The sequence below is a fragment of the Trachypithecus francoisi genome, unplaced genomic scaffold (assembly GCF_009764315.1).
Source record: "Trachypithecus francoisi isolate TF-2019V2 unplaced genomic scaffold, Tfra_2.0 Lachesis_group3, whole genome shotgun sequence".
In the NCBI taxonomy this organism is placed as follows: Eukaryota; Metazoa; Chordata; class Mammalia; order Primates; family Cercopithecidae; genus Trachypithecus; species Trachypithecus francoisi.
In genome coordinates, this window is record NW_022681468.1 from 138,415,985 (window position 1) to 138,442,575 (window position 26,591).

Genomic DNA, 26,591 nt, shown 5'->3' on the forward strand with positions numbered 1-26,591 from the left:
TACACAATTTTACTGCTACATGCTGTGTTTGCATATACAGTATAGGAATTTTCTCAGATGTACTTGATACTGTGACATGTTTTTTAGTTGCTAGTACCAACTTACATCTCCAATATTTGCCTCCATGGTTCATTTTTCTTTTGTTTTGTTGTCTGCATAATATTGTCAGTGTATTTCTTTTTAGCTATGTAGCTGAGTATCTTTATTAATGGTCAGTAGTATATAATTAAATATGCAGAGTCAGTAATTTCCTAGAACTCAGTATACTGAATATAGAATACTGTATTTATACAAACATGTAATACCTCCCTCTATAAAACCACTGTAATATCATTTGAACACTTTTACAAATAATGAAAGGTACTTTTTTTACCCCATAACATTTTCTCGCAAAACTGGGTGCTCTTATTTACATTCAAATCTTATATGTCAGCTTATTTGTATTATAATTCAGGTACTGGAGAAACCGGGAAAATCAGATACTGATCCTGACTTGAAAGATCTAAGACTCTGCTAGAAGAAACAGACATACAAACAATACTTACATTGCTCTGAGATATGTGATACGGTGTTTTACAGTGAAGGAAGCCTAGAAGTGTTTGGGGTGGTCAAGGAGGGTTTTACTGAATAGGTGCCTTGAGCTAACCTGCTGTTTGTCAGGTTAACAAGGGGAGGTAGGGCATTCCAGATACAGCAAAGATCTTGAATAAAGGAAGGAAGCATAAAAGAACACAGTATACTCTGGAAACAGCATTAGCTCAGTGGGGCTGGAACCTAAGGGCTTGTGAGATAAGACAGGAAGATAAGGCAGAAGCCAGATTGGATGGGATTCTCAGCCAAGCTAAGGAGTTTGAACTTCAACCTATATGGAGTGGGGAGCTACTACAGGATTTTAAGCGGAGGAATTTTTCCTTTAAAAAGGATTCTCTGAACCTGTGGGTTGGCAGGCACCTGAAGTTCCAGCTATTCAGGAGGCTGAGGCTGGAAAATTAAGTATAGTCTGGGCAACAATGGGAGATGCCTCTTTTTTTTTTTTTTTTAAAGATGTCTCTTTTTTAAAAAGTATTTTAGAAAGGTTTCGCTGGCTGCAGTGTGGTGAATGGATTGGAGAGGCAAGAGGTGGAAGACAGTTTAACCATTTAGAAGGCTATGAGGGCAGTTAAATGAGAAATAATGTTTGGAATGAAGGTAATGGCAGTGGAGATGATGAGGGACATGAATTTGGGATATCAAAAAGGAACACTTGGATATGGCGCGGGGGAAGGGAGGAAGAGGGAGAAAGGGAGGGAGAGACAGGGAGGGAGAGGGATGGTGGGGGAGGGAGGAGGAGGGAGAGAGAGAGTGGGGCGGGGAGACAGAGAGTGGGGCGGAGCGGGGAGGGGGAGAGAGAGAGAGAATGCCCTAGATCATTAAGAATTATTTTTCATTCCTCTTGCAACTTTCTACTGAAAAGATTACCAAGGACTGACAGATCTTTGCCTCCAATCTTCCCCACCCTTCCCTTTATGTTTCAAAGTGCTACAAAGTCATCTCCCCAAAGCAGCTCTGATTATATAAACTTTTGCTCAGAAACATCTGATATACCCCCACTGCATGCAGAGTGAAATCTGGGCTTCTTGGCGCATTCAAGACTCTCCATAACATGTTTTGGTACGCCAAGAGATAGATCACTTGGATACCTTGATCTCTTGCTAAGTATTATTTACTTTCTCCACCCTATAAATCATCTGTCTCAAACATTAATCTTTGTACCTTCAACACTCCCCCTCCATTTTCTGTACTGTATTTGCAGCATTTCTTATCTCAGCCTGTCAAAATTAAACTCAGCGTTTATGTCAGGTTATGTCTCCATAACGCCTTATCCAGGCCCTTAGTCAACATCCTTCTTCCTCTTCTGTGGTGCCTAGACTTTTATATCTCAATCACAACACTTCTGGCGTTCTGCCTGGTTTTACACACAGTTGTGTCTTGGTGTCCCCTGCTGCCTTACCCTGTGACTTAAGCATAGTATGGGTTAAAAAATTTGCCATGAATTGGCCTGCGGCAGGGATCTATCTGATCCTTGTTATCAACCACTCAACGTTTACCAGACAGTATGGAAAATCAGGTGATTCTTCTAATTCATGAAATTACCCATAAAAAAAGTCTAAAGGAGTCACCCGTCTCTAAGGGGGCTTTTTGCTGTCTAGAATAACCGTGACAAAAAGTGGGAGCAAAATAATTAGCTGTCAGGGGAGTACAGCTTCTCTAAATAGTTGCAAGATGCCTAAATTGTTTATGTAAAATAAATTATCTTAGGTACTGCACTTTCGAAAAGACCGAAGAGATCTAAGATATCTCCAGGTGTAAATTCCCGGTGACGGGTGTCCTTCTTCTGAGGTCAACTGCACTGACCATTGCACACTGTATTCTGGACTAGGTTCAACACAGCAAAACAGGGTCGTGGCTCGTCCCAGGCGTCCGACTACTGCGTGGTCCCGCGCGACCTACACCCCACTCCGCCCCCGCCCGCGACCCCGCCCCCGCCCCCGCCCCCGTTCCCGCCTCCGTCCTCCGGCCTCCGTCCTCCGTCCTCCGTCCGCAGCGGCTGCAGCCCTGGAGGCTCCAAGGAACTCCCGCACGTCTGCGCGCGCAATCCCGGGACCGAGGGTCGGCGCGGCGCGCGCAATTGCCCTGGAAACCACGGCGCGCGCACGCGCAAACGCGGGGCGTGGGGAAAAAGACTGAACTGAGAGCTTTGCCGCTGGAGGCGGGCGGGCTCTACCTCCCGTCGACCGTCGCTCCCCCGCGGTGGGCGCGCGCGCCGGCCCGCTCCCTCGGGCGGAGCGTCCCTTGCTGCACGCTGCCAGCTCGCGCGTTCCTCCTAGTGCCCTCCCCCGCCTCACACGCACCCTTGCCCTCCTCCCGCATTTGTGCGCCGGTGCAGCAGGCAGTGGGAACATCCGGGCATTTCCGCAGCTGAGCGGCGACCCGGGCGGCGGCGGCGGTCGAGGAGCTCCCCCATGGCAGGGACGAGGCGGAGGGAAGGCGAAAGGGGGGCGAGGAGTTAAGCCGGAGCCTCCGCGGGGCGGGTTTCCGAGGGAGGCACAGAGGGAAGCGGCTCTCGCGGCCGGAGGAGGGCCGGGCGCGGGGGTCGTCGCCCCTCTCGCGCATTCTGTACAGCCCGGGCTCCGGAGATGCATCTGCATCAGGTCCTCACTGGGGCTGTCAACCCTGGAGACAACTGCTACTCCGTGGGCAGCGTCGGGGATGTCCCCTTCACGGTGAGCGGCGGCCGGGAGCCCGAGGGGAAGATACCAGGATCCAGACGCGGGGGCAGGGACCTCCTGTCCAGGGCGCACGCCCCCTCAGGAGGCTGTGAGGTGTTGGTGGGCCCCACCCGTGGCCCCTTTTGCAGCCTTGGGTTTGAGTTCCCCGTGGGACCGTGGGTGCTGCCTCTGGTGTAGGAAATCACCCGTTAGGGGAAAGGCTTAGGAATCCATCGCACTCTCCACCCCCAGCAAACGGGCCCGAGGTGGCTGGACTAGAAGGTTCCTCCTAGGGCGGCTCTTGGGTCTGCGGTAGAGGAAGGTGGTGGTGCCGCTGAAACCCCAGAGCGTCCGTTTCGCACCTGCTCTCGGCGTGGAGGCGAAGAGACTTGGTGTTGGTTTCGGAACGTGGAGGCGAAGAGACTTGGTGTTGGTCTCGGAGCGTGGAGGCGATGCTGCGCCTTGGCTCCCCCTGCCCGCTGTGCTAGGGCAGCTTGGAGCTGCTGGAATCTGTGGCTTTAAGCCTAACCCTGTGTATCTCCTGATAATGCAGGATCTTAATTCCAACAAGAAGATAGAAAAATTCATCCTCCGCGCCCGAAAGATTTAGCATGGAAGGGTTAGAGTGTCAGTGACTTGGGGAGCTATCTCATTTATCAGGAGGTCGTAGTTTGGTAACCCTCCTAGGTAATACTTTAATTTGTAAGGTAGCCTTTTTTTTTTTTTTTTTAATATAGTAAGGCAATGTGAAAAATTTACGACAGTGCTTGTTTGTTTGAGAAAAGTGTATGTATACATAACGTTTTAGAATCTCCTTAAAAGCTGGGTGAAATAGACATGTTTCTCAAGGAGATTGGATTCATCAGTCCTTTTTGAAAATGGAAATGTTCAAACCAAGCCCTGGAGCTTTGTTTACTCATAGTCTCCCATAGATTAATATGAGTTCTTTTTAAATAATGAAATTTATACGTGGTCTTCCTTAAAAGGAACTGTAGGCAGCCAGACCTTTATTAAATACATTTTGTTATTGATAACCATTCTTCTTGATAAAATTGGAAATAGTATAATAGTATGCTTTTTAGACAAGGAAAATCCTTTGATCTGATGTCTGCTTTCCAACAGTGTTTTTAAAACTGCAGAAAATAAAGCTTCAGCAAAACTGCAGAATCATTATGTAGCAGTGCATTCTGGAACAATTTATTTTTTTGACGTTTTGTGATACATTAACCCCAGAAGATTGCTTTTTAGCCACTTTAATTTTTTAGTGTAATCAACTTGGCCTAGCTCCAGTTTAGAACGAGCCCTTTAAAAGCAGGGTTTGCCTGCTTTATATTGTTACACCTATCACTATCACTGGTGTCATCTGTGTTTTATGTACATGTGACTTAAAAGATCCATATAGAACTGAGCTTGGTCTTCAAGTGTGTGGAGAATCTTTTGGGGATAGGGAGAAGAAATTTCGCTGTTCCCCAGTAGTGCAGATAGGACGTTCCTCAGGATTAGAAGAGTGGGCCTCTTTCATCAAGAAACAAAGCTGGAATCTTTGGTTATGGATATTTTCCTGCTAGAATGGTGGTGGTAGTTTTCTGCTTCCATCTGAAGTGGAGTGCTGTCTCACTGCAGGTCTGGTATGTAGAACTAAATAAACGGGTTCAGATGCAGCCTGGAAAAGCCTGTGTAAGAACTGTTAGTGCTGTGCAGGTGTGGTTATGCTGTAGGCCCCTTGTGACCAGATGCTTAGAGTCATTTTCAAATCTTTTTGCACCTCCCTAATTCAACCTTTCACAAAGTCTAGTTGACTCTCTGCACTGTCTACCAGATTTACTCCTTTTCATGTCCTTAACCACCACCTTATTTTACAGTCTTTGAAAGCTTTCAAAACTGAATTTTCTGACACTCATGTCTAATAACTTCATCCTCCACACCGCTGCTAGGATAATTTTCTTCAAGTATCATTTTACCATATCACTCTTGGCTTAAGAATATGTAGTTGTTTCTAATAGTTGTGTTACGAAATACAAACTTGTCAAATATTCTCCATCTTTGACTTTATATTTAATTATATGTACTCCTCACTTTGGCCCCTCTGTTACATACTGATCTTCTTACTCTAACCTGCATTTTTATGTTGCAACAAGACAGTCCTTTTGGTCTTCCAAATTCGACTCAAAATTTACCTGGTTTAGGATGCCTGCCTGTGACACTGTTATTTTGGTCTTTTGACAAATACAAATACCCATTTTGCACACCACCTCATTTTAATACCTTAGTTTTGAGTGTACTGATCCAGTTATAATTTTGTCATGAACTGGAGATGACTTCTTGGGCTTTGTGAAAAACAGATTGGCAAACAAAACAAAACAAAACAAAACAAGCTGCTTTCAAGCATTGTACAATCAACTAACAAATACCTGAATTCCTGTATTTGTATAGTAAAAAGAAAAAGCAAGCTCCTTTTCATGGAGCATGTCACTTGATTTTAGAGCAATCAGATGAAGAAGCTTTAGTTCTGGATCAGATGATTAAAAGGGCGACCAGCTAGGACTTGAAATGAAGGTCTTGTGACTTCTCATGGTGTGGGCTTTTCTTTGTAGTATTTCCTTCTTAATATCAGAGTGCCTGCTTTGGAGAGGGCGTGTGGGTGCGTAGGTGGGTTAGTGGATGGATGGAAGGCCTCCCAGCCAGACATAGTGTAGAATACTGTCTTGCAACTAACTGATGATTCTTAGCTGATGTTGTGTTTCATGGTAACCTGAGAACCTTTTCAAAATACAATACATACTTTATTTCAGAATCTAAAATTGATACATCTTTGAAGAACAGAATTGTTCTAAAAGGATTTTGAGTTTATAACATTGTAATAATTGAAAGAAAGAATGTGTTACATATTTTCCTGTGTGTGGCGGGTGGCATGATTGGTTGGCTGTGAATGACTGCTTGATGTCATGATGTCCCAGTTTGTGCAATATTGACATGGTAGTGCAGTCTGTAGTAGACAGTCTCAGCTGATGTCTGTGGTTTTAGTGGTATCATGTAAGCAGTGATGCTTTTCACTTGTGTTAGGCAGTGTACAGCTGTTTTCTTAAACATTGAATTGTGATTTCATAAATGTAGCTGTAGATACCACATTTTAAAACATCACCTTTTGAACAATTTTGTTCTTTTCAGTGTAAGATCTAGGTTTTGGAAATGTTATCCTGCAATGAGTCAAATCTCTGGTAGTTCAAAGAGATGATCTTCTCCTGTGTATGTGCTTTATTATACTTTATTTTGCCTTTAAGACATTTCTAACTACCCTTCAGTGAATGTTTTGAGGGTTTATGCAACAGATATTGTAAATTTCTCATTATTTATGTTATTACTTTTCTGAAAGATAGGCCTTGGCTATTTTTAAACTTTACTGCACATATTAAAATATTAATTGAAATAATCATACATGATTTTCAAATTAAAAATTCATTTGGCCTTAAGGTTTGCAGACTATTTTCAGATGTGGGCAGTGACTATTATTCTAGTCTGACATGATTTCAACACATTGATGAACGTTTACAAAAATTAGTAAGTCATTTGCACTCTTAGGGAATTTATAATATACTGGCAGAGATTAAAATGATTTATATAATTATAACATAAGGCAGATGGAAGAGATTGTAGTTGGGAAAACAAGAAGAGGTTTTATGGAAGATTAAGATTTGGAAAGATATGAACAACAGAAGCAAAGGAATGGCATAATACGAAGGATAAATTATTGAGTGACTGTTGTCTTTGCAAAAGTTACTTTTTAACTACAGGACTTCTTCATTAAATAATAGACACTCTTAGAATGTTGAAAAAATATAATTTTCAAACATTACCTGTAGCTTTTCAGGAAAATATACCTGGTATTCTGACATTCGATATTTTTTTAAATTAAAGTACCAACAAAAGGTTGGAAATAAATGGAAAACCAGTCATTTAAAAATTAGAAGATAATGTTGTATAACCTCTTTTATGGCATTTAGATATGTCTTAACTCTATTGTAGAATAACATTTCAGTCCTGGAGTTATGGCAACACTAAACCTTAAAAATAATCAACCAGTTTATACATTTAGCAAATGTCGAACACATAGGTGTGCTAAGCTTTGTGGGTATTAAAAAAAAAAAAAAAGAATTGCAAGACATAGTCTTGATTTCAGGGAGTTTACTGAAGAAGTGTAGGATTCTGGTAATCTAATAGGAGAGTAAAAGACATGTACCTAATAACCACAGTAGGCCAGCTGTGCAGTATTACCAGCATTTAAGTGGGAATTCAGGAAGACTAAGAGATAACTTTTGGCCAGGGGAATCAAGGAGTTGGTTAGAAACATGCTTCTGTACTGGCTGGTTATTAATGTGTCAACCTGTGCTGAGAGGAAAGCCGAAGACAGAAGTCAAGAATTTAGAATGGACTTGTTTTCTAAGAGAAATTGGCCTTTTTGTTCTTAGCGTGTAGTTTCTTGTTTATTTAAACGGATACATTTAAAACCTTGTGGGCTTGGGCTTCCTGTCAGCCAGTACTTGAATATAGGGTTATATAAGTTCTTGTGTCCTTGTGTAGCTTGTTAATTAGCCTTCCTGCTTGTAGCAAGAAGACTCCTAGCAATTACTGAGAAACTCTGGTAAGGTTCTGAATAATGTCTTCCCCAAAAATGGGAGGTCAGAGACCAACTACTTGTATGGTGTTGTCTAAATTGCTTAACCATGTTTAGGTCTTTGATCTGTAAAAGAAGTTCTTAAAGATATTCTTTAAGTATTTAGACCACGAATGACAATTATATGGACTTCTCTAGAGATTTTCAGGGGCCAAAAGAGAAAATGGACTAGAAACATGAAGTGGTTGTGTTGAAGTTGGCACCTGACAGATAATAATTGCCTGTGAGGAGGAGCCTCTTGATTACGTTTTGGGCCTTGGCACCTGACAGATATTAATTGCCTGCGACTGCCATAGTACAGTATTGGGTGGGAGATGGGGCCAGTGTAATAGTGTTTAGGTTCTCCTTTCGCAGCTTTCCTTTTCCCATGCAATGCCTTTATTCTTTTAGTTTCTGTTCTTAGGATTTGGGGGATTTAAAAGACTACTTTAGAAATTATACTCAGATTATCTTAACTTGGATCTCAGTAAATTTTTAGAACAAATCAGAGTCTCAGTATTTAATTATCTGAAAGAGCACAGGATGTTGGTAACAACCATAATGGCACAGTGGAAAAACAAGTCATGCCTGACCAATTTAATTTCCTTCTATAAAAGCAAGGCAGTATTTAAAATGGGATAGTAATATAGAATATCTGAAATTCAGATTTAGTCAGACTTCTCTAGCTTGTCAGTTTTTTATTTTTATTATTATTTTTTGAGATGGAGTCTCACTCTGTCACCCAGGCTGGAGTTCAGTGGCGCAGTCTTTGCTCACTGCAACCTCCGTCTCCTGGATTCAAGCGATTCTCCTGCCTCAGCCTCCTGAGTAACTGGGATTACAGGCGCGTGCCACCATGCCAGGCTAATTTTTGTATTTTTAGTAGAGATGGGATTTCACCATGTTGGCCAGGCTGTCTTGAACTCTTGACCTCGAGTGAACCTCCTGCCTTAGCCTCCCAAGATGTTGGGATTACAGGCGTGAGCCACTGCACCCGGCCATTTGTCAGTAATTTTAAAAAACAAATTTGGAAGCCAAATATTTTAGTAGAAGTGTTAGGGTTTTCAATCTTTTCGAGTTTGTAGAATCCTTTTGCATTATATTAGTGCTCTGAAACCTTGATCCATGACGTCACTTGGTATTGAGGGACCAAGTACAATTTAACAAAGGTGGCATGACTGTATTCACTCTTTCTTAAAGAGTAAGCTATGATGGTTTTCACTTGTGTTTAGGCAGCATACAGCTGTTTTCTTAAACATTGAATTGTGATTTCATAAATGTAGCTGTAGATACCACATTTTAAAACATCACCTTTTGAACAATTTTGTTCTTTTCAGTGTAAGATCTAGGTTTTGGAAATGTTATCCTGCAATGAGTCAAATCTCTGGTAGTTCAAAGAGGTGATCATGTAATCCTGGAACTTGATGTAAATATGAAACCAGTTGCCTGAACTTCTTATTTTTTGTGTGTGGGTTTTTGTTTTCTTAAATTTCTTTTTTTTTTTTTGTTTGCCTGCAAGTTTTATTCTCACATCTTCTCATTTCATGATTCCTGAGGCTTCCTTTAATGCTGTCTACCCCTAGTCCTGAACACCTAAAAAATGTAATGGTTATCTTATCTCTTTCTTTTTTTTTTTTTTTTGAGACAGAGTCTTGCTCTGTCGCCCAGGCTGGAGTGCAGTGGCACAATCTCAGCTCACTATGAGCTCCGCCTCCCGGGTTCACGCCATTCTCTTGCCTCAGCCTCCTGAGTAGCTGGGACTACAGGTGCCCGCCACCACGCCCGGCTAAGTTTTTGTATTTTTAGTAGAGACGGGGTTTCACCGTGTCAGCCAGGATAGTCTCGATCTCCTGACCTCGTGATCTGCCTGCCTCAGACTCCCAAAGTGCTGGGATTACAGGCATGAGCCACCGTGCCCAGCCTATCTTATCTCTTTCAGATACAGAAAATAGAGTTAGGCCCCTCTAAATATTATACATGGTAATATGGTGGGAGTGATTTTAAGGGAATACATAATACCCTCTTAGATGGATTATCATTGGAGAGGTGTTCCTTTCGGTCCATTTTCTTATCATCATGTACCTTTCCCATAATAACTCCCATCATTCCTTTTATGTGGATGAATAACCAGTGTTTTCAGCAAAGGCCACTTCCTCCATTTATGTTCTAAATTGGGTGTGATTTTGTACCCCAGGAGACATTTGGCAGTGTCTAGAGACATTTTTGATTGCTGTAACTGGAGATGGGGAATTGGTACTGCCATCTAGTGAGGCGAGGCCAGAGATTTTGATAAAATGTCCTACAGTGCACAGGATAGCCCTCCACAATGAAGAGTTACTCAGCCCAAAATGTCAGTAGTACTGAAAGTTGTGAGAAACCCTGATTTGTACCTTATGGTTTGCATCTCTCTTTCCTACTTAAGTGCATGATTCTAGCAGTTTCTCCCTTCTTTCTTATAAAAATGCTTTTTCTGCTCTACTGAAACACTTTCTTCATTTAGCCTTCTTAGTTTTCTCCTACCATGCTTAATTGCTTCTTGTCAGCCTGATTCCAGATTTGTATACTCAGCTGTTTCTTTGACATCTCCTCCTTGAAGGTCTAATAGCTATCACATTTTCCTCTTCCAGTCTTCCCTAAGTCAATAAATGGCAACTCCACTTTTTTTTAGTTCCCTTATAGTCTACCTTTTCTCTTCCATTTATGTCCTGTATCTAATGTTAGCAAATTCTATTGGTTATACCTTCAAAATGCATCTAGAATCTGACTACTACTTATCATCTCTACTGCTGCCACCTTGTTGCAAGACAGCATCATTTTTTCCCCTGGATTATGGCAGTTGAATCTTAAATGGTCTTCCTGCCTTTTCTGCCTCTAGTCTGTCCTCCTTCAGTTTATTTTCAATACAGTAGCTAGAATGCTCCTGTTAAAATACAAATAAAATCTTTTTAGTCCCTTCTTCCAAACTTTTATGTGGCCTTTTTTTTTTTCCACTCAGACTAAAAACCTGAGTGCCTGCAATGCCCTTTATTGCTATTTCTTTAGCACCTGAAACAGAAGGTAGTACAAAAAAGTACTCAATAAATTAGTAAGTGGAAAGGATACTTAGTGTAATACACACATTCTTACAGTAAAAACTGATCTTTTCATAAGGCTATTTTTTATAATATTTCTTGATATAGGTCAGTGGCATTAAGTCATATTTAGAAAAATCTATTTTATAGGATGAAGGCAGAGAGCTTTGATACAATATAGGTGTAAAGCTGTGCTGGTCTGGTTTAATCCAAGGATATTAATGTATCAAGAGGAATTGACAGGCGGTTCTCAAATTTTCCACAATGATACTTTTGAAAGACTTAAATATATAATGAATTAGAGGTTAGCCTGACAAATACCTGAAGTGTAGAGATTCTGTATTTTAGGAGTTTAATATGTTGTATTAATCTGCTAGGGCTGCCATAACAAAATAACACAGACTGAGTAGCTTAAACAACAGAATTTTTTTTTCCTCACAGTTCTGGAGTTTGCAAGTCCAAGATCTACGTGTCAGCAGATTTGGTTTCTCTGGAGGACTTTCTCCTTGTCTTGTACATTGCCCCCTTCTTGCTGTGTCCTCATATGGCCTTTCCTCTGTGCACATGCACTCGTGGTGTCTTTTTCTCTTCTTAGGGACACTAGTCTTATAGGGCCCTACCCTTAAGACCTCATTTAACCTTATATTACCTCTTTAAAGGCCTTACCTGTAAGTACAGTCACGTTGGTAGGTAGAGTTTCAAGCTGTGAATTTTGGGGGCACACAGTATAGTCCACAACACGTTTTAACAATCGGCTGAGCTGGTCCTGGAATTGAAAATTGAGGAGCCTAACAAAGACATGATTGAGGTGGCTGCCTTACTTGGTGGTAATCTCAACTCAACCAAAGAAGTACTCTTGGATAGAAGCAAGATTCTGTTAAGAAATTTTAAGAATATGCTAATATGTGGACAAATGGGACATTCAAACATGGCTGCAATAATTTTATGCTGGAAAATTTTATATAGATATAATTAAAAGCACAGTTTGACCATTAAAAGCAAAAAGCAAATAAAAACCACAAAAAATTCGGATTTTTTTGATTTAAAAAATTAATGTAATATCTGCATTGTAAAAGAATTATAATTCCAACAGCATTGAAATATAGAAAGTAAAACTGAAAGTTTCCGGTCCCCAGAAGAATTAGTACAACTTACTGGGTATCCTTTATACAAAAAATATTTTGGTGCCTGGGCATTGCACATACAAGATAAATTAGCTATTAAAGTGTACCGTTGTACAAGAGGGCTTGGTGTATGTTGTTATTAGCTATAAATTAGTTAAATTGGGGATCATGTACTAACGTGATGATTTTGACTATGGAATAATTGAACTGTAGCCGTTCTTCCTGGCAGTGTTAAATAGTGCTGTCTCTACGTGGTTGGTATATAGAAAACAAGGCAATTTTTAAAAGTAGTGAGATTAATATTTATCTTGTATGTTAAATTGGTACATGAAATCAAATCTGCTTTACAAATTAAATCTAGTTTAGTGTCTTCATTTTGTGCCTGGAATTGGTTCCTGCCGATGGGTTCGTGGTCTCGCTGACTTCAAGAATGGAGCCCTGTACCTTTGCAGTTGAGTGTTACAGCTTTTAAGGATGGCACGGACCCAAAGAGTGAGCGGTAGCAAGGTTTATTGTGAAAAGCTACAGGGCAGAGCTTCCACAGCATGGAAGGGGACCTGAGTGGGTTGCCACTGCTGGCTGGGGTGGCCAGCTTTTATTCCCTTATTTGTCCCTTCCCGTTCGGTTTCCGTCCTATCAGAATGCCCTTTTTTCAGTCCTCCCTGTGATTGACTACTTTTAGGATCCTGTTGATTGGTGCATTTTACAGAGCACTGATTGGTGCATTTTACAATACTCTTGTAAGATGGAAAAGTTCTCCAAGTCCCCACTTGACCCAGGAAGTCCAGCTGGCTTCACGTCTCAATTTCATAGATGAGGATACTAATACTCTTGAAAAATTAAATGATTTAATGAAGGCCACCTAGTTAGTACCATGGCAGAATTAAGACTGGAACCCAAAGCTCCCAGTTCTGTTCCCCCCACCCCAGCAAAATGTAAAAAGTAACACATGCCCTTGCAGATAATTTGAAAAATCCTGAAGAAAGAGAAAATCATTTATAATGGCACAACCCAGAGATAACCCCACTTAACATTTTGGTAAGTTGGACTGAGGCCTCTCAGAGGAAGCTCGTATTATTACTGATTTGAGAATGTTTACCTGTAATTTTTTTTGTTGAATGATTTTTGGATAGTTATTTTTCTAATAATTTTTTCTATTTTGTGTAGGTTTTCAAATTTATGAGTATAAAGTTGTTCACAGCAGCCTTTTAATATCTTCTTAGGTTTGCAGCATCTCTGTTGCTTCTTTTCTCATTACTGCCATTGGTTATTTGTGCCTCTCCCTTTTTCTTCAACAGAGGTTTATCAACTTTATTAATCTTTTTTAAAGAACCCACTTTAGCTTTACCATTTCTTTCTGTTATATACTTATTTTCTATTTTATTAATGTTTTTCTTAATTTATTATTTCCTTTCTTTTATATTATATTGATTAATTTTGCTGTTTTTCCCCTATCTTGTTGAGCTAAATGCTTAGCTCATTTTTGTCTTTCTCCCTAATAGATGAATTTAGAATGTAGGTTTTCCTCCAAGATCTGCATTTTCTGCATTCTATAAAGATGTTTTTAAAACTATGAACTCATAAGTAATTTGGAAGTAAATTTCTGAATATCTGGGACTTTTAAAGTTACAAATATGCGTACTAATTTCTAGCGTAGCTGTATTGTGTGCAAATGGCATGCAGTGTGTACTTATAATCTTTTTAAGTTTATTGTAATTTCAGTTGGTCAGTTTTTATAAGGTTTTTTTTTTTCTTTTGAGACGGAGTCTTGCTGTGTCGCCCAGGCTGGAGTGCAGTGGCGCGATCTCGGCTCACTGCAAGCTCCGCCTCCCAGAGACCATTCTCCTGCCTCAGCCTCCCGAGTAGCTGGGACTACAGTCACACGCCACCATGCCTGGCTAATTTTTTGTATTTTTAGTAGAGATGGGGTTTCACCGTGTTAGCCAAGGTGGTCTCAATCTCCTGACCTCATGATCCACCTGCCTCAGCCTCCCAAAGTGCTGGGATTACAGGCGTGAGCCACCGCACCTGGCCTTTATAAGTGTTTCATATGTGCTTAAAGAAAATGTGTCCTCTTCAATTGTTGGACAGTTTTATATATTTTAGGTCAAGCTTGTTCATCGTGTTGTTTAAATCTCCTAAAACGTTACCACTTTTCTATCTGCTTATTCATTTTGCCGAGAGATGTGTTAAAATCTACTATAAATATGCATTTATTCCTGTCTTGTAGTTTTGTTAATTTTGTTTTATTTATCTGTGCTTACAAGTTTAAAATTATTACATCTTCTTGGTGAATTGATCTGTTGATCGTTAGGAAGTAACCCTTTTTGATTTCTAACAATGCTTTCTGCAGTCTACTTTCTCTGGCATTAATATAGTTTTATTAGCTTCCTTTGGTTGGCATTTGTACAGTCTATCTTTTTACTTTCAACTTTTCTGCATAGTTATGTTTCAGATCTTTCTTCCAAATATAGTGATACATTGATTAACAATGGAGATGCATTCAATATATTGCTAGGCAATTTCATCGTTGTGCAAATATCATAAAGTGTACTTATACAAACCTAGATAGTTTTTTTTTTTTAAGACCGAGTTTCACTCTTGTCTCCCAGGCTGGAGTGCAGTGGCGCAATCTCTGCTCACTGAAACCTCCATCTCCCGGGTTCAAGTGATTTTCCTGCCTCAGCCTCCCAAGTAGCTGGAGTTACAGGCATATGCCATCATGCCTGGCTAATTTTTGTATTCTTAGTAGATGTGGGGTTTCACCATGTTGGCCAGGCTGGTCTCGAACTCCTGACCTCAGGTGATCCATCCTCCTTGGCCTCCCAAAGTGCAGGATTACAGGCGTGAGCCACCACACCTGGCCACAAACCTAGCTAGTATATCCCAGAACATACCTAGGCTATATGGCATAGCCTGTTGCTCCCAGGTTACAAAGCTGTATAGCCTGTTGCTGTACTGAATAATGTAGCCAGTTGTAACACAGTGGTATTTGTGTATCTAAACATATCTAAATATAGAAAAAGGTACAGTGAAAATATGGCAACATAATCTTATGGGACCACCCTCATATGTGTGGTCCATTGTAGACCAGGTCCATTGTAGACTGGAATGTTAATGTGGCACATGACTGTAAAACATAGTTGGATTTTTAAAAATACAGCCTGACAATTTCTGTGTTAACTAGAACTTTCAGTTCATTTATGCTTGATGTAATTACTGGCATGTTTGTGTTTAAATTCGCAATCTTACTATGTGCTTTTTGTTTGTTCCTTTTGTTCTTTGCTCCCCTTTTTCTCCTTTCTTGTGTCTTTTGAAATGAATTTTCTTTTTCATTCAGTTTTTTTCCCTGTAGTCCTAAAACTCCATATTCTGTTTCCATTCTTTTGCTAGTTACTCTAGAAATTATAGCATACATTCTTATTTCTCTTATTGAAGCCTTATGAGGGTTTACATTCCTTCTAGACAATTCAAGAACCTTTTGTACTGCTTTTTAACTCCCTTCCTGCTTATAATATACCCTTCTATGGTAAGCCTATTTTTATAACCCTGGAAGACATTATTATTTTACACAGTCAATGCTTATTTAGATTTACCCATATGTTACTTTGCTCTTCGTTTCTTCCTTCTCTTACATTCCATTTGAGATCATTTTCCTTCTTCCTGGAGAATCTCCATTAGAATTTCCTTTGGTGTGAATCTGTTGGTGTTGTGATGTTGTCTTTTGTTTGTCTAAAAAAGCCTTTTTTTCATTCTTTTTAAAACTTTTAGTTTCAGGGGTATGTGTGCAGGTTTATTATACAGGTTAAGTTGTGTGTTGCTTGGTTTGGTGTACAGATTATTTTGTCACCCAGGTAATAAGTATAGTTCCTGATAGGCAGTTTTTTGATCCTCTCCCTCTTCCCTCCCTCCACTCTTTAGTAGGCGCTGGTGTCCGTTGTTCCCTTCTTTGTGTCCATGTGTACTCAGTGTTTAGCTTCCACTTATAAATGAGAATATGTGGTATTTGGTTTTCTGTTTCTGCCTTAGTTTACTTAGAATAATGGCCTCCAACTACATCCATGTTGTTGCAAAGGACATGATCTCATTTTTTTATAACTGCATAGTATTTCATGGCATATGTGTACCACATTTTCTTTACTGAGTCTACTATTGATGAGCATCTAGGTTGATTCCCTGTCTTTGCAATTGTGAATAGTGCTGCAATGGACATATGCATGCGTGCATGTCTTCATGGTACAACGATTTATATTCCTTTGGGCGTATACTCAGTAATGGGATTGATGGGTTGAATGGTAGTTCTGTTTTTATTTTGTTTCATTCTTTTTTTTTTTTTTTTTTTTGAGACTGAGTCTTGCTCTGTTGCCCAGGCTGGAGCGTAGCGGCATGATCTTGGCTCACTGCAACCTCCGCCTGCTGGGTTCACATGGTTCTCCTGCCTCAGCCTCCCAAGTAGCTGGCATTACAGGTGCACACCACCACGTCTGGCTAATTTTTGTATTTTTAGGAGCGAAGGGTTTCACCATATTGGCCAGGCTGCTTTTGAACTCCTGACCTCAAGCAATCTGCCCACCTCAGTCTCCAAAAGTGCTGGGATTACAGGTGGGAGCCCAGCCTGTTTTGTTTCATTCTTGAAAGGCCGTTTTGCTGTCTTTTAGCAGTTAGACAGGTAGATAGAGCGTGGCAGTGTTTTCCTTTCAGTACCTTGAGGATTATAGTCTTCTGGCCTCTACTGTTTCTGTTGAGATGTAAACTGCTAATTTACTGTTGGTTCTTTGAAAGTTGTATTTTTTTTCTCTTAGCTGCCTTTGAGATATTTTCCTTTGTGTTTCTGAAGTTTTGCTATGTTTTGTCTGTGTATACATTTAAAAAATCTGGGTGTTTTCAAATCTGTACATTAATATCTTTTATCATTTATTGAAAAATTTCACCTGTTTCTTCAAATATTGCCTCTGCTCTGATTGACCTTGTAAAACAAATATGTTTTAGACTTTCTAACTTTATTTCTATGTCTAATAGTTTTTGCCATGTTTTCTGTCTTTTTATTTTTATTTTTTGAGGCAGAGTCTCGCTCTGTCGCCCAGAGTGACTCCGTTACCCAGGAGTGCAGTGGAATTGTCCCAGCTTACTGCAACCTCCACCTCCCAGGTTCAAGTGATTCTCTTGCCTCAGCCTCCTGAGTAGCTGGGATTAGAGGCATCCATCATCATGCCCGGCTAATTTTTGTATTTTTAGTAGAGACAGGGTTTCCCCATGTTGGCCAGACTGGTCTCGATCTCCGATCGCAGGTGATCTGCCTGCCTCTGCCTCCCAAAGTGCTGGGATTGCAGGCATGAGCCACCGCGCCTGGCCCCATGTTTTCTATCTTTTTATCCTTTTGTGAAACATTCTAGGTGTTTTTTTCTAATCAATTTGCAAAACCTATATTCAACCATGTCTAATTTGCTGATAAAGCCATCCTTAATTCTTAGTTTTGGGTTATTCTGGTTCTTTCATGAGGGCTTCTTTCCTCATGTGATAGATATTGTTGACTATGTGTATTTGAAAAATGACTTTTAGAAATAACCTAAGTCCCAAGATGGTGGTATCTTACCCAAAAGGGAATTTTAATTTAATTAGGTGACATGTCTTGGGGATTTTACTGGTTAGGGATGACATTAATTCAAGCCCAAGGCTTGAAATTTTCTAAACCATCCGAGTGATACAAAGACAGGTGCGAATCTCTGCAAGTGGCTGGGCGCCGTGGCTCATGCCTGTAATCCCAGCACTTTGGGAGGCTGTGGTGGGTGGATTACCTGAGTTCAGGAGTTCGAGACCAGCCTGGCCAACTGGTGAAACCCCGTCTCTACTAAAAATACAAAATTACCTCGGCGTAGTGGTGCACGCCTGCCGTCCCAGCTACTTGGGAGGCCGAGGCAGAAGAATTGCTTGAACCCGGGAGGCAGAGGTTGCAGTGAGCTGAGATTGCTCCACTGTACTCCATCCTGGGTAACGAGCAAAACTCCATCTCACACCCACACCCACACACATACACACACACACACACACAATCTCTGTAAGTGTTGATTTAATTCTAGGTCTCTCGTTATGTGGATTAATCTTCAAGATTTCAGTTTAAAGTTTTGGGTAGTTTATTGGAGTCCCGTCTTTTGTCAGATGGAGCACTTTCATTTTTGTTCCTCTAGATCCAAGAGACCATCAAAATGCAGTTCAGTTTTACCCTCACTCTTTTAGATTAGCAAATGCTGTTAGGACAAATTGGCATTCAGTGCTGAGCACAGCCTTATGTTCTTTTCTCTTAGATTTTGGCCCACTAATTTCGCACAGTATTTTTTTTTTAGCTCTTTGAGTGTTTTTAAATCTGTGTTCATTAAGAATATTAATCTGTATGGGCCGGGCCAGGTAGCTCATGCCTGTAATCCCAGCAGTTTGGAAGGCCGAAGCAGGCAGATAACTTGAAGTCAGGAGTTCGAGATCAGACTGGCCAACACGGTGAAATCCTATCTCTACTAAAAATATAAAAATTAGCCTGGCATGGTGGCACATGCCTGTAGTCCCAGCTACTTGGGAGGTTGAGCACTAGAATCACTTGAACCCAGGAGGTGGAGGTTGCAGTGAGCTGAGATGATGCCACGGTACTCTAGCCTGAGTGACAGAGTGAGACTGTTTAAAAAAAAAAAAAGAAGAATATTAATCTATATGTTTTTTTCCCGTTTGTACTGTTTTTGTCTGGTTTTGGTATCATGCTAAGATGTTTTTTGTATATTTCATGAAGCTTTTTGTGTTTTAAATTTAGATCCTGTGATTCATTTTGAGTTAATTTTTGTATAAAATACCAGATTAGATTTTTTTTTTTGGTATATGAATGTGCAGTTGTTCCAACACCATTTGTTGAAAAGCTGCCCTTTCTCCATTGAATTGCCTTTGTACCTTTGTAAAAAATCAGTTGGCTATATTTTTGTAGGTCTATTTCTGTAGTCTGGGTTCTGTTGCACTGATGTATGTCTCTATCCTTTTGCCACAATACCACTGTCTTGATTACTGACTTTATGATAAATCTTTTAATTGGGTAGTGTGATTCTTGCAACTTTCTTCTCTCTCTCTTTTTTTTTTTTTTTTTTTTTACAATTGTTTTAGTTATTCTAGTTCCTTTACCTTTCCATTTAAATTTTAGGATCAGTGTGTCTATAGCTACAAAAAAAAATCCTGCTGGGAATGAATTTGATTGCCTTTCTTTTAAATCTGTAGATCAGTTTGTGGAGAAGTGACATCTTTGAGTCTTCCAGTTATGAACATATGTCTATATTTATTTAGGTCTTTGATTTTTCATCAGTGTTTATGCATATAGATCTGATACATGTTTTGTTAGAAGTATTTCATTTTTCAGAGCTATGTTAAAATGGTATCTACAAGACTGATTCAATTTTCAAAACTCAATCATGGCAATCCACACATTAATAATTTAAAGAAAAAATACATAGCCATATTAATGCATACAGAAAAAGCACTTGACACTATTCAAGATTCCTTTATGATAAAAACTTTCAGCAAACAAGGAGTAACAAAGAATCTTCTCAGCCTTATAAAGGGCATCTATTAAAAAAAAAAACTTAGTAGTGCAATGAGGCAAAAAAAAAAAAGAATGCGTAGATTGGAAAGGAAGAATTCAGACGGTCTAATTTGCAGCTAGTGTGGACATCTACACTGAAAATCTCAAGAGATTTACAAAACAGAAAAAACCTACTGCTAATAAGGTCACAGGATACAAAATCAACAGACATGAACGACTGGAAACAATTGGAAAAAACGTTTTTATTTGTGGCTGGATTTGATTTGCTAATATTTTATTGAGTGTTTTTACGTCTGTGTTCATTAAGAATATTTATTATTATGTTTTTTTCTCTTGTACTGATTTTGTCTGGTTTTGGTATCATTGTAACACTGGCTTCATGAATTTGGAAGTATTTTGTCCTCTTCTACTTTCTGTCAGGATTATGTAGAACAGGTGTTATTTCTTCTTTAAATGTTAGTAGAATTTACCAGTGAAACAATCTGGGCCTGGAGTTTTCTTTTTCAGAAGGATTTTAACTATACATTTAATTTATTTACTAGTTAAAGGACTATCGTAGTAATGTATTTCAGCTTGGGTGTGTTTATACTGTTTTTTGTTTTAGAGGAATTAGTCTATTTCATCTGTTTCGTTTTTGTAGATTTCCATGTAGAGTTGTTTGTGGCATTTCATTATTATACTTTTAATATGTGCAGGGTTAGTACTGATACCCCTCTTTTATTCTTGATATTGGTAATTTGTGTCTTTTCTCTTTGCCTATCTTGCGGAGGTTTTTATGTTATATTGCTCTTTTGATTTCATTCATATTCATTCTTGTTTTTCTGTTATGTCATTGATTTCTGCTTTTTTATTGTTTCCTGCCTTCTATGTGATTTGGAGTTGTTTTGCTCTTCTTTTTCTTTTCTTTTCTTTTTTTTTTTTTATTATACTTTAAGTTCTAGGGTACATGTGCATAACGTGCAGGTTTGTTACATATGTATACTTGTGCCATGTTGGTGTGCTGCACCCATCAACTCGTGAGCACCCATCAATTCGTCATTTATATCAGGTATAACTCCCAATGCAATCCCTCCCCCCTCCCCCCTCCCCATGATAGGCCCCGATGTGTGATGTTCCCCTTCCCGAGTCCAAGTGATCTCATTGTTCAGTTCCCACCTATGAGTGAGAACATGCGGTGTTTGGTTTTCTCTTCTTGTGATAGTTTGCTAAGAATGATGGTTTCCAGCTGCATCCATGTCCCTACAAAGGATGCAAACTCATCCTTTTTTATGGCTGCATAATATTCCATGGTGTATATGTGCCACATTTTCTTAATCCAGTCTGTCACTGATGGACATTTGGGTTGATTCCAAGTCTTTGCTATTGTGAATAGTGCCGCAATAACATACGTGTGCATGTGTCTTTATAGCAGCATGATTTATAATCCTTTGGGTATATACCCAGTAGTGGGATGGCTGGGTCATATGGTACATCTAGTTCTAGATCCTTGAGGAATCGCCATACTGTTTTCCATAATGTTTGAACTAGTTTACAATCCCACCAACAGTGTAAAAGTGTCCCTATTTCTCCACATCCTCTCCAGCACCTGTTGTTTCCTGACTTCTTAATGATTGCCATTCTAACTGGTGTGAGATGGTATCTCCTTGTGGTTTTGATTTGCATTTCTCTGATGGCCAGTGATGATGAGCATTTTTTCATGTATCTGTTGGCTGTATGGATGTCTTCTTTTGAGAAATGTCTGTTCATATCCTTTGCCCACTTTTTGATGGGGTTGTTTGTTTTTTTCTTGTAAATTTGTTTGAGTTCTTTGTAGGTTCTGGATATTAGCCCTTTGTCAGATGAGTAGATTGCAAAAATTTTCTCCCATTCTGTAGGTTGCCTATTCACTCTGATGGTAGTTTCTTTTGCTGTGCAGAAGCTCTTTAGTTTAATCATATCCCATTTGTCAATTTTGGCTTTTGCTGCCATTGCTTTTGGTATTTTAGACATGAAGTCCTTGCCCGTGCCTATGTCCTGAATGGTATTGCCTAGGTTTTCTTCTAGGGTTTTTATGGTTTTAGGTCTAACATTTAAGTCTCTAATCCATCTTGAATTAATTTTCGTATAAGGAGTAAGGAAAGGATCCAGTTTCAGCTTTCTACTTATGGCTAGCCAATTTTCCCAGCACCATTTATTAAATAGGGAGTACTTTCCCCATTTCTTGTTTCTCTCAGGTTTGTCAAAGATCAGATGGCTGTAGATGTGTGGTATTATTTCTGAGGACTCTGTTCTGTTCCATTGGTCTCTATCTCTGTTTTGGTACCAGTACCATGCTGTTTTGGTTACTGTAGCCTTGTAGTATAGTTTGAATTCAGGTAGCGTGTTGCCTCCAGCTTTGTCCTTTTGACTTAGGATTGTCTTGGCAATGCGGGCTCTTTTTTGGTTCCATATGAACTTTAAAGCCGTTTTTTCCAATTCTGTGAAGAAACTCATTGGTAGCTTGATGGGGATGGCATTGAATCTATAAATAACCTTGGGCAGTATGGCCATTTTCACGATATTGATTCTTCCTATCCATGAGCATGGTATGTTCTTCCATTTGTTAGTGTCCTCTTTTATTTCACTGAGCAGTGGTTTGTAGTTCTTGAAGAGGTCCTTTACATCCCTTGTAAGTTGGATTCCTAGGTATTTTATTCTCTTTGAAGCAGTTGTGAATGGAAGTTCATTCATGATTTGGCTCTCTGTTTGTGTGTTACTGGTGTATAAGAATGCTTGTGATTTTTGCACATTGATTTTGTATCCTGAGACTTTGCTGAAGTTGCTTATCAGCTTAAGGAGAGTTTGGGCTGAGACAATGGGGTTTTCTAAATAGACAATCATGTCATCTGCAAACAGGGACAATTTGACTTCTTCTTTTCCTAACTGGATACCCTTGATTTCTTTCTCTTGCCTGATTGCCCTAGCCAGAACTTCCAACACTATGTTGAATAGGAGTGGTGAGAGAGGGCATCCCTGTCTTGTGCCAGTTTTCAAAGGGAATTTTTCCAGTTTTTGCCCATTCAGTATGATATTGGCTGTGAGTTTGTCATAAATAGCTCTTATTATTTTGAGGTACGTTCCATCAATACCGAATTTATTGAGCGTTTTTAGCATGAAGGGCTGTTGAATTTTGTCAAAAGCCTTTTCTGCATCTATTGAGATAATCATGTGGTTCTTGTCTTTGGTTCTGTTTATATGCTGGATTACGTTTATTGATTTGTGAATGTTGAACCAGCCTTGCATCCCAGGGATGAAGCCCACTTGATCATGGTGGATAAGCTTTTTGATGTGCTGCTGAATCCGGTTTGCCAGTATTTTATTGAGGATTTTTGCATCGATGTTCATCAGGGATATTGGTCTAAAATTTTCTTTTTTTGTTGTGTCTCTGCCAGGCTTTGGTATCAGGATGATGTTGCCTCATAAAATGAGTTAGGGAGGATTCCCTCTTTTTCTATTGATTGGAATAGTTTCAGAAGGAATGGTACCAGCTCCTCTTTACCTCTGGTAGAATTCAGCTGTGAATCCATCTGGTCCTGGACTTTTTTTGGTTGGTAGGCTCTTAATTATTGCCTCAATTTCAGAGCCTGCTATTGGTCTATTGAGGGATTCAACTTCTTCCTGGTTTAGTCTTGGAAGAGTGTAAGTGTCCAGGAAATTATCCATTTCTTCTAGATTTTCTAGTTGATTTGCGTAGAGGTGTTTATAGTATTCTCTGACGGTAGTTTGTATTTCTGTGGGGTCCATGGTGATATCCCCTTTATCATTTTTTATTGCGTCTATTTGATTCCTCTCTCTTTTCTTCTTTATTAGTCTTGCTAGCGGTCTGTCAATTTTGTTGATCTTTTCAAAAAACCAACTCCTGGATTCATTGATTTTTTGGAGGGTTTTTTGTGTCTCAATCTCCTTCAGTTCTGCTCTGATCTTAGTTATTTCTTGCCTTCTGCTAGCTTTTGAATGTGTTTGCTCTTGCTTCTCCAGTTCTTTTAATTGTGATGTTAGAGTGTCAATTTTAGATCTTTCCAGCTTTCTCTTGTGGGCATTTAGTGCTATAAATTTCCCTCTACACACTGCTTTAAATGTGTCCCAGAGATTCTGGTATGTTGTATCGTTGTTCTCATTGGTTTCAAAGAACATCTTTATTTCTGCCTTCATTTCGTTATGTACCCAGTAGTCATTCAGGAGCAGGTTGTTCAGTTTCCATGTAGTTGAGCGGTTTTGATTGAGTTTCTTAGTCCTGAGTTCTAGTTTGATTGCACTGTGGTCTGAGAGACAGTTTGTTATAATTTCTGTTCTTGTACATTTGCTAAGGAGTGCTTTACTTCCAATTATGTGGTCAATTTTGGAATAAGTGCGATGTGGTGCTGAGAAGAATGTATATTCTGTTGATTTGGGGTGGAGAGTTCTATAGATGTCTATTAGGTCCGCTTGGTGCAGAGATGAGTTCAATTCCTGGATATCCTTGTTAACTTTCTGTCTCGTTGATCTGTCTAATGTTGACAGTGGAGTGTTGAAGTCTCCCATTATTATTGTATGGGAGTCTAAGTCTCTTTGTAAATCTCTAAGGACTTGCTTTATGAATTTGGGTGCTCCTGTATTGGGTGCATATATATTTAGGAGAGTTAGCTCTTCCTGTTGAATTGATCCCTTTACCATTATGTAATGGCCTTCTTTGTCTCTTTTGATCTTTGATGGTTTAAAGTCTGTTTTATCAGAGACTAGGATTGCAACCCCTGCTTTTTTTTGTTCTCCATTTGCTTGGTAGATCTTCCTCCATCCCTTTATTTTGAGCCTATGTATGTCTCTGCATGTGAGATGGGTCTCCTGAATACAGCAGACTGATGGGTCTTGACTCTTTATCCAGTTTGCCAGTCTGTGTCTTTTAATTAGAGCATTTATTCCATTAACATTTAAGGTTAATATTGTTATGTGTGAACTTGATCCTGCCATTATGATATGAACTGGTTATTTTGCTCGTTAGTTGATGCAGTTTCTTCCTAGCCTCGATGGTCTTTACATTTTGGCATGTTTTTGCAATGGCTGGTACCGGTTGTTCCTTTCCATGTTTAGTGCTTCCTTCAGGGTCTCTTGTAAGGCAGGCCTGGTGGTGACAAAATCTCTAAGCATTTGCTTATCTGTAAAGGATTTTATTTCTCCTTCACTGATGAAACTTAGTTTGGCTGGATATGAAATTCTGGGTTTAAAACTCTTTTCTTTAAGAACGTTGAATATTGGCCCCCACTCTCTTCTGGCTTGGAGAGTTTCTGCCGAGAGATCTGCTGTTAGTCTGATGGGCTTCCCTTTGTGGGTAACCCGACCTTTCTCTCTGGCTGCCCTTAAGATTTTTTCCTTCATTTCAACTTTGGTGAATCTGGCAATTATGTGTCTTGGAGTTGCTCTTCTGGAGGAGTATCTTTGTGGTTTCTCTGTCTTTCCTCAATTTGAATGTTGGCCTGCCCTACTAGGTTGGGGAAGTTCTCCTGGATGATATCCTGAAGAGTGTTTTCCAACTTGGTTCCATTTTCCCCTCACTTTCAGGCACCCCAATCAGACGTAGATTTGGTCTTTTTACATAATCCCATACTTCTTGCAGGCTTTGTTCATTTCTTTTTCTTCTTTTTTCTTTTGGTTTCTCTTCTCGCTTCATTTCATTCATTTGATCCTCAATCGCTGATACTCTTTCTTCCAGTTGATCGAGTCGGTTACTGAAGCTTGTGGATTTTTCACGTATTTCTCGTGTCATGGTTTTCATCTCTGTCATTTCATTTATGACCTTCTCTGCATTATTATCTAGCTATCAATTCTTCCACTCTTTTTTCAAGATTTTTAGTTTCTTTGCGCTGGGTATGTAATTCCTCCTTTAGCGCTGAGAAGTTTGATGGACTGAAGCCTTCTTCTCTCATCTCGTCAAAGTCATTCTCTGACCAGCTTTGATCCGTTGCTGGCGATGAGCTGGGCTCCTTTGCAGGGGGAGATGCGCTCTTATTTTTTGAATTTCCAGCTTTTCTGCCCTGCTTCTTCCCCATCTTTGTGGTTTTATCTGCCTCTGGTCTTTGATGATGGTGACGTACTGATGGGGTTTTGGTATAGGTGTTCTTCCTGTTTGATAGTTTTCCTTCTAATAGTCAGGACCCTCAGCTGTAGGTCTGTTGGAGATTGCTTGAGGTCCACTCCAGACCCTGTTCGCCTGGGTATCAGCAGCAGAGGTTGCAGAAGATAGAATATTGCTGAACAGCAAGTGTACCTGTGTGATTCTTACTTTGGAAACTTCCTCTCAGGGGTGTACTCCACCCTGTGAGGTGTGGGGTGTCAGACTGCCCCTAGTCGGGGATGTCTCCCAGTTAGGCTACTCAGGGGTCAGGGACCCACTTGAGCAGGCAGTCTGTCCGTTCTCAGATCTCATCCTCCGTGTTGGGAGATCCACTGCTTTCTTCAAAGCTGTCAGACAGAGTCGTTCGGGTCTGCACAGGCCTCTGCTGCTTCCCCTGTTGTTTTTTAGCTGTGCCCTGTCCCCAGAGATGGAGTCTACAGAGACAGGCAGGTTTCCTTGAGCTGCTGTGAGCTCCACCCAGTTCGAGCTTCCCAGCGGCTTTGTTTACCTACTTAAGCCTCAGCAATGGCAGGCGCCCCTCCCCCAGCCTCGCTGCTGCCTTGCGGTTAGATCGCAGACTGCTGTGCTAGCAATGAGGGAGGCTCCCTGGCCGTGGGACCCTCCCAGCCAGGTGTGGATATAATCTCCTGGTGTGCCCGTTTGCTTAAAGCGCAGTATTGGGGTGGGAATTACCCGATTTTCCAGGTGTTGTGTGTCTCAGTTCACCTGGCTAGGAAAAGGGATTCCCTTCCCCCTTGCGCTTCCCAGGTGAGGCAATGCCTCGCCCTGCTTCAGCTCTCGCTGGTCGGGCTGCAGCAGCT

General features: G+C 40.3%; 1 protein-coding gene across 7 annotated transcripts in view; it reads left to right on the top strand.

The window, feature by feature from the left end:
- Positions 1-2,883: 2,883 nt before the first annotated feature.
- DMXL2 (Dmx like 2) overlaps positions 2,884-26,591 on the top strand; it is a 187,741-nt gene continuing 164,033 nt past the window's right edge. For 4 of the 7 annotated variants that reach the window (XR_004431994.1, XR_004431995.1, XM_033190115.1 and 1 more), the window contains exon 1: positions 2,884-3,263. Coding sequence is in view for 5 of the 7 variants with exons in the window: in XM_033190115.1 (XP_033046006.1) it covers positions 3,177-3,263 (87 nt within the window). In the remaining 2 variants the exon portion in view is untranslated. The remainder of the gene's footprint in view (positions 3,264-26,591) is intronic. The other 3 variants (XM_033190116.1, XM_033190117.1, XM_033190118.1) reach the window with 1 other exon arrangement.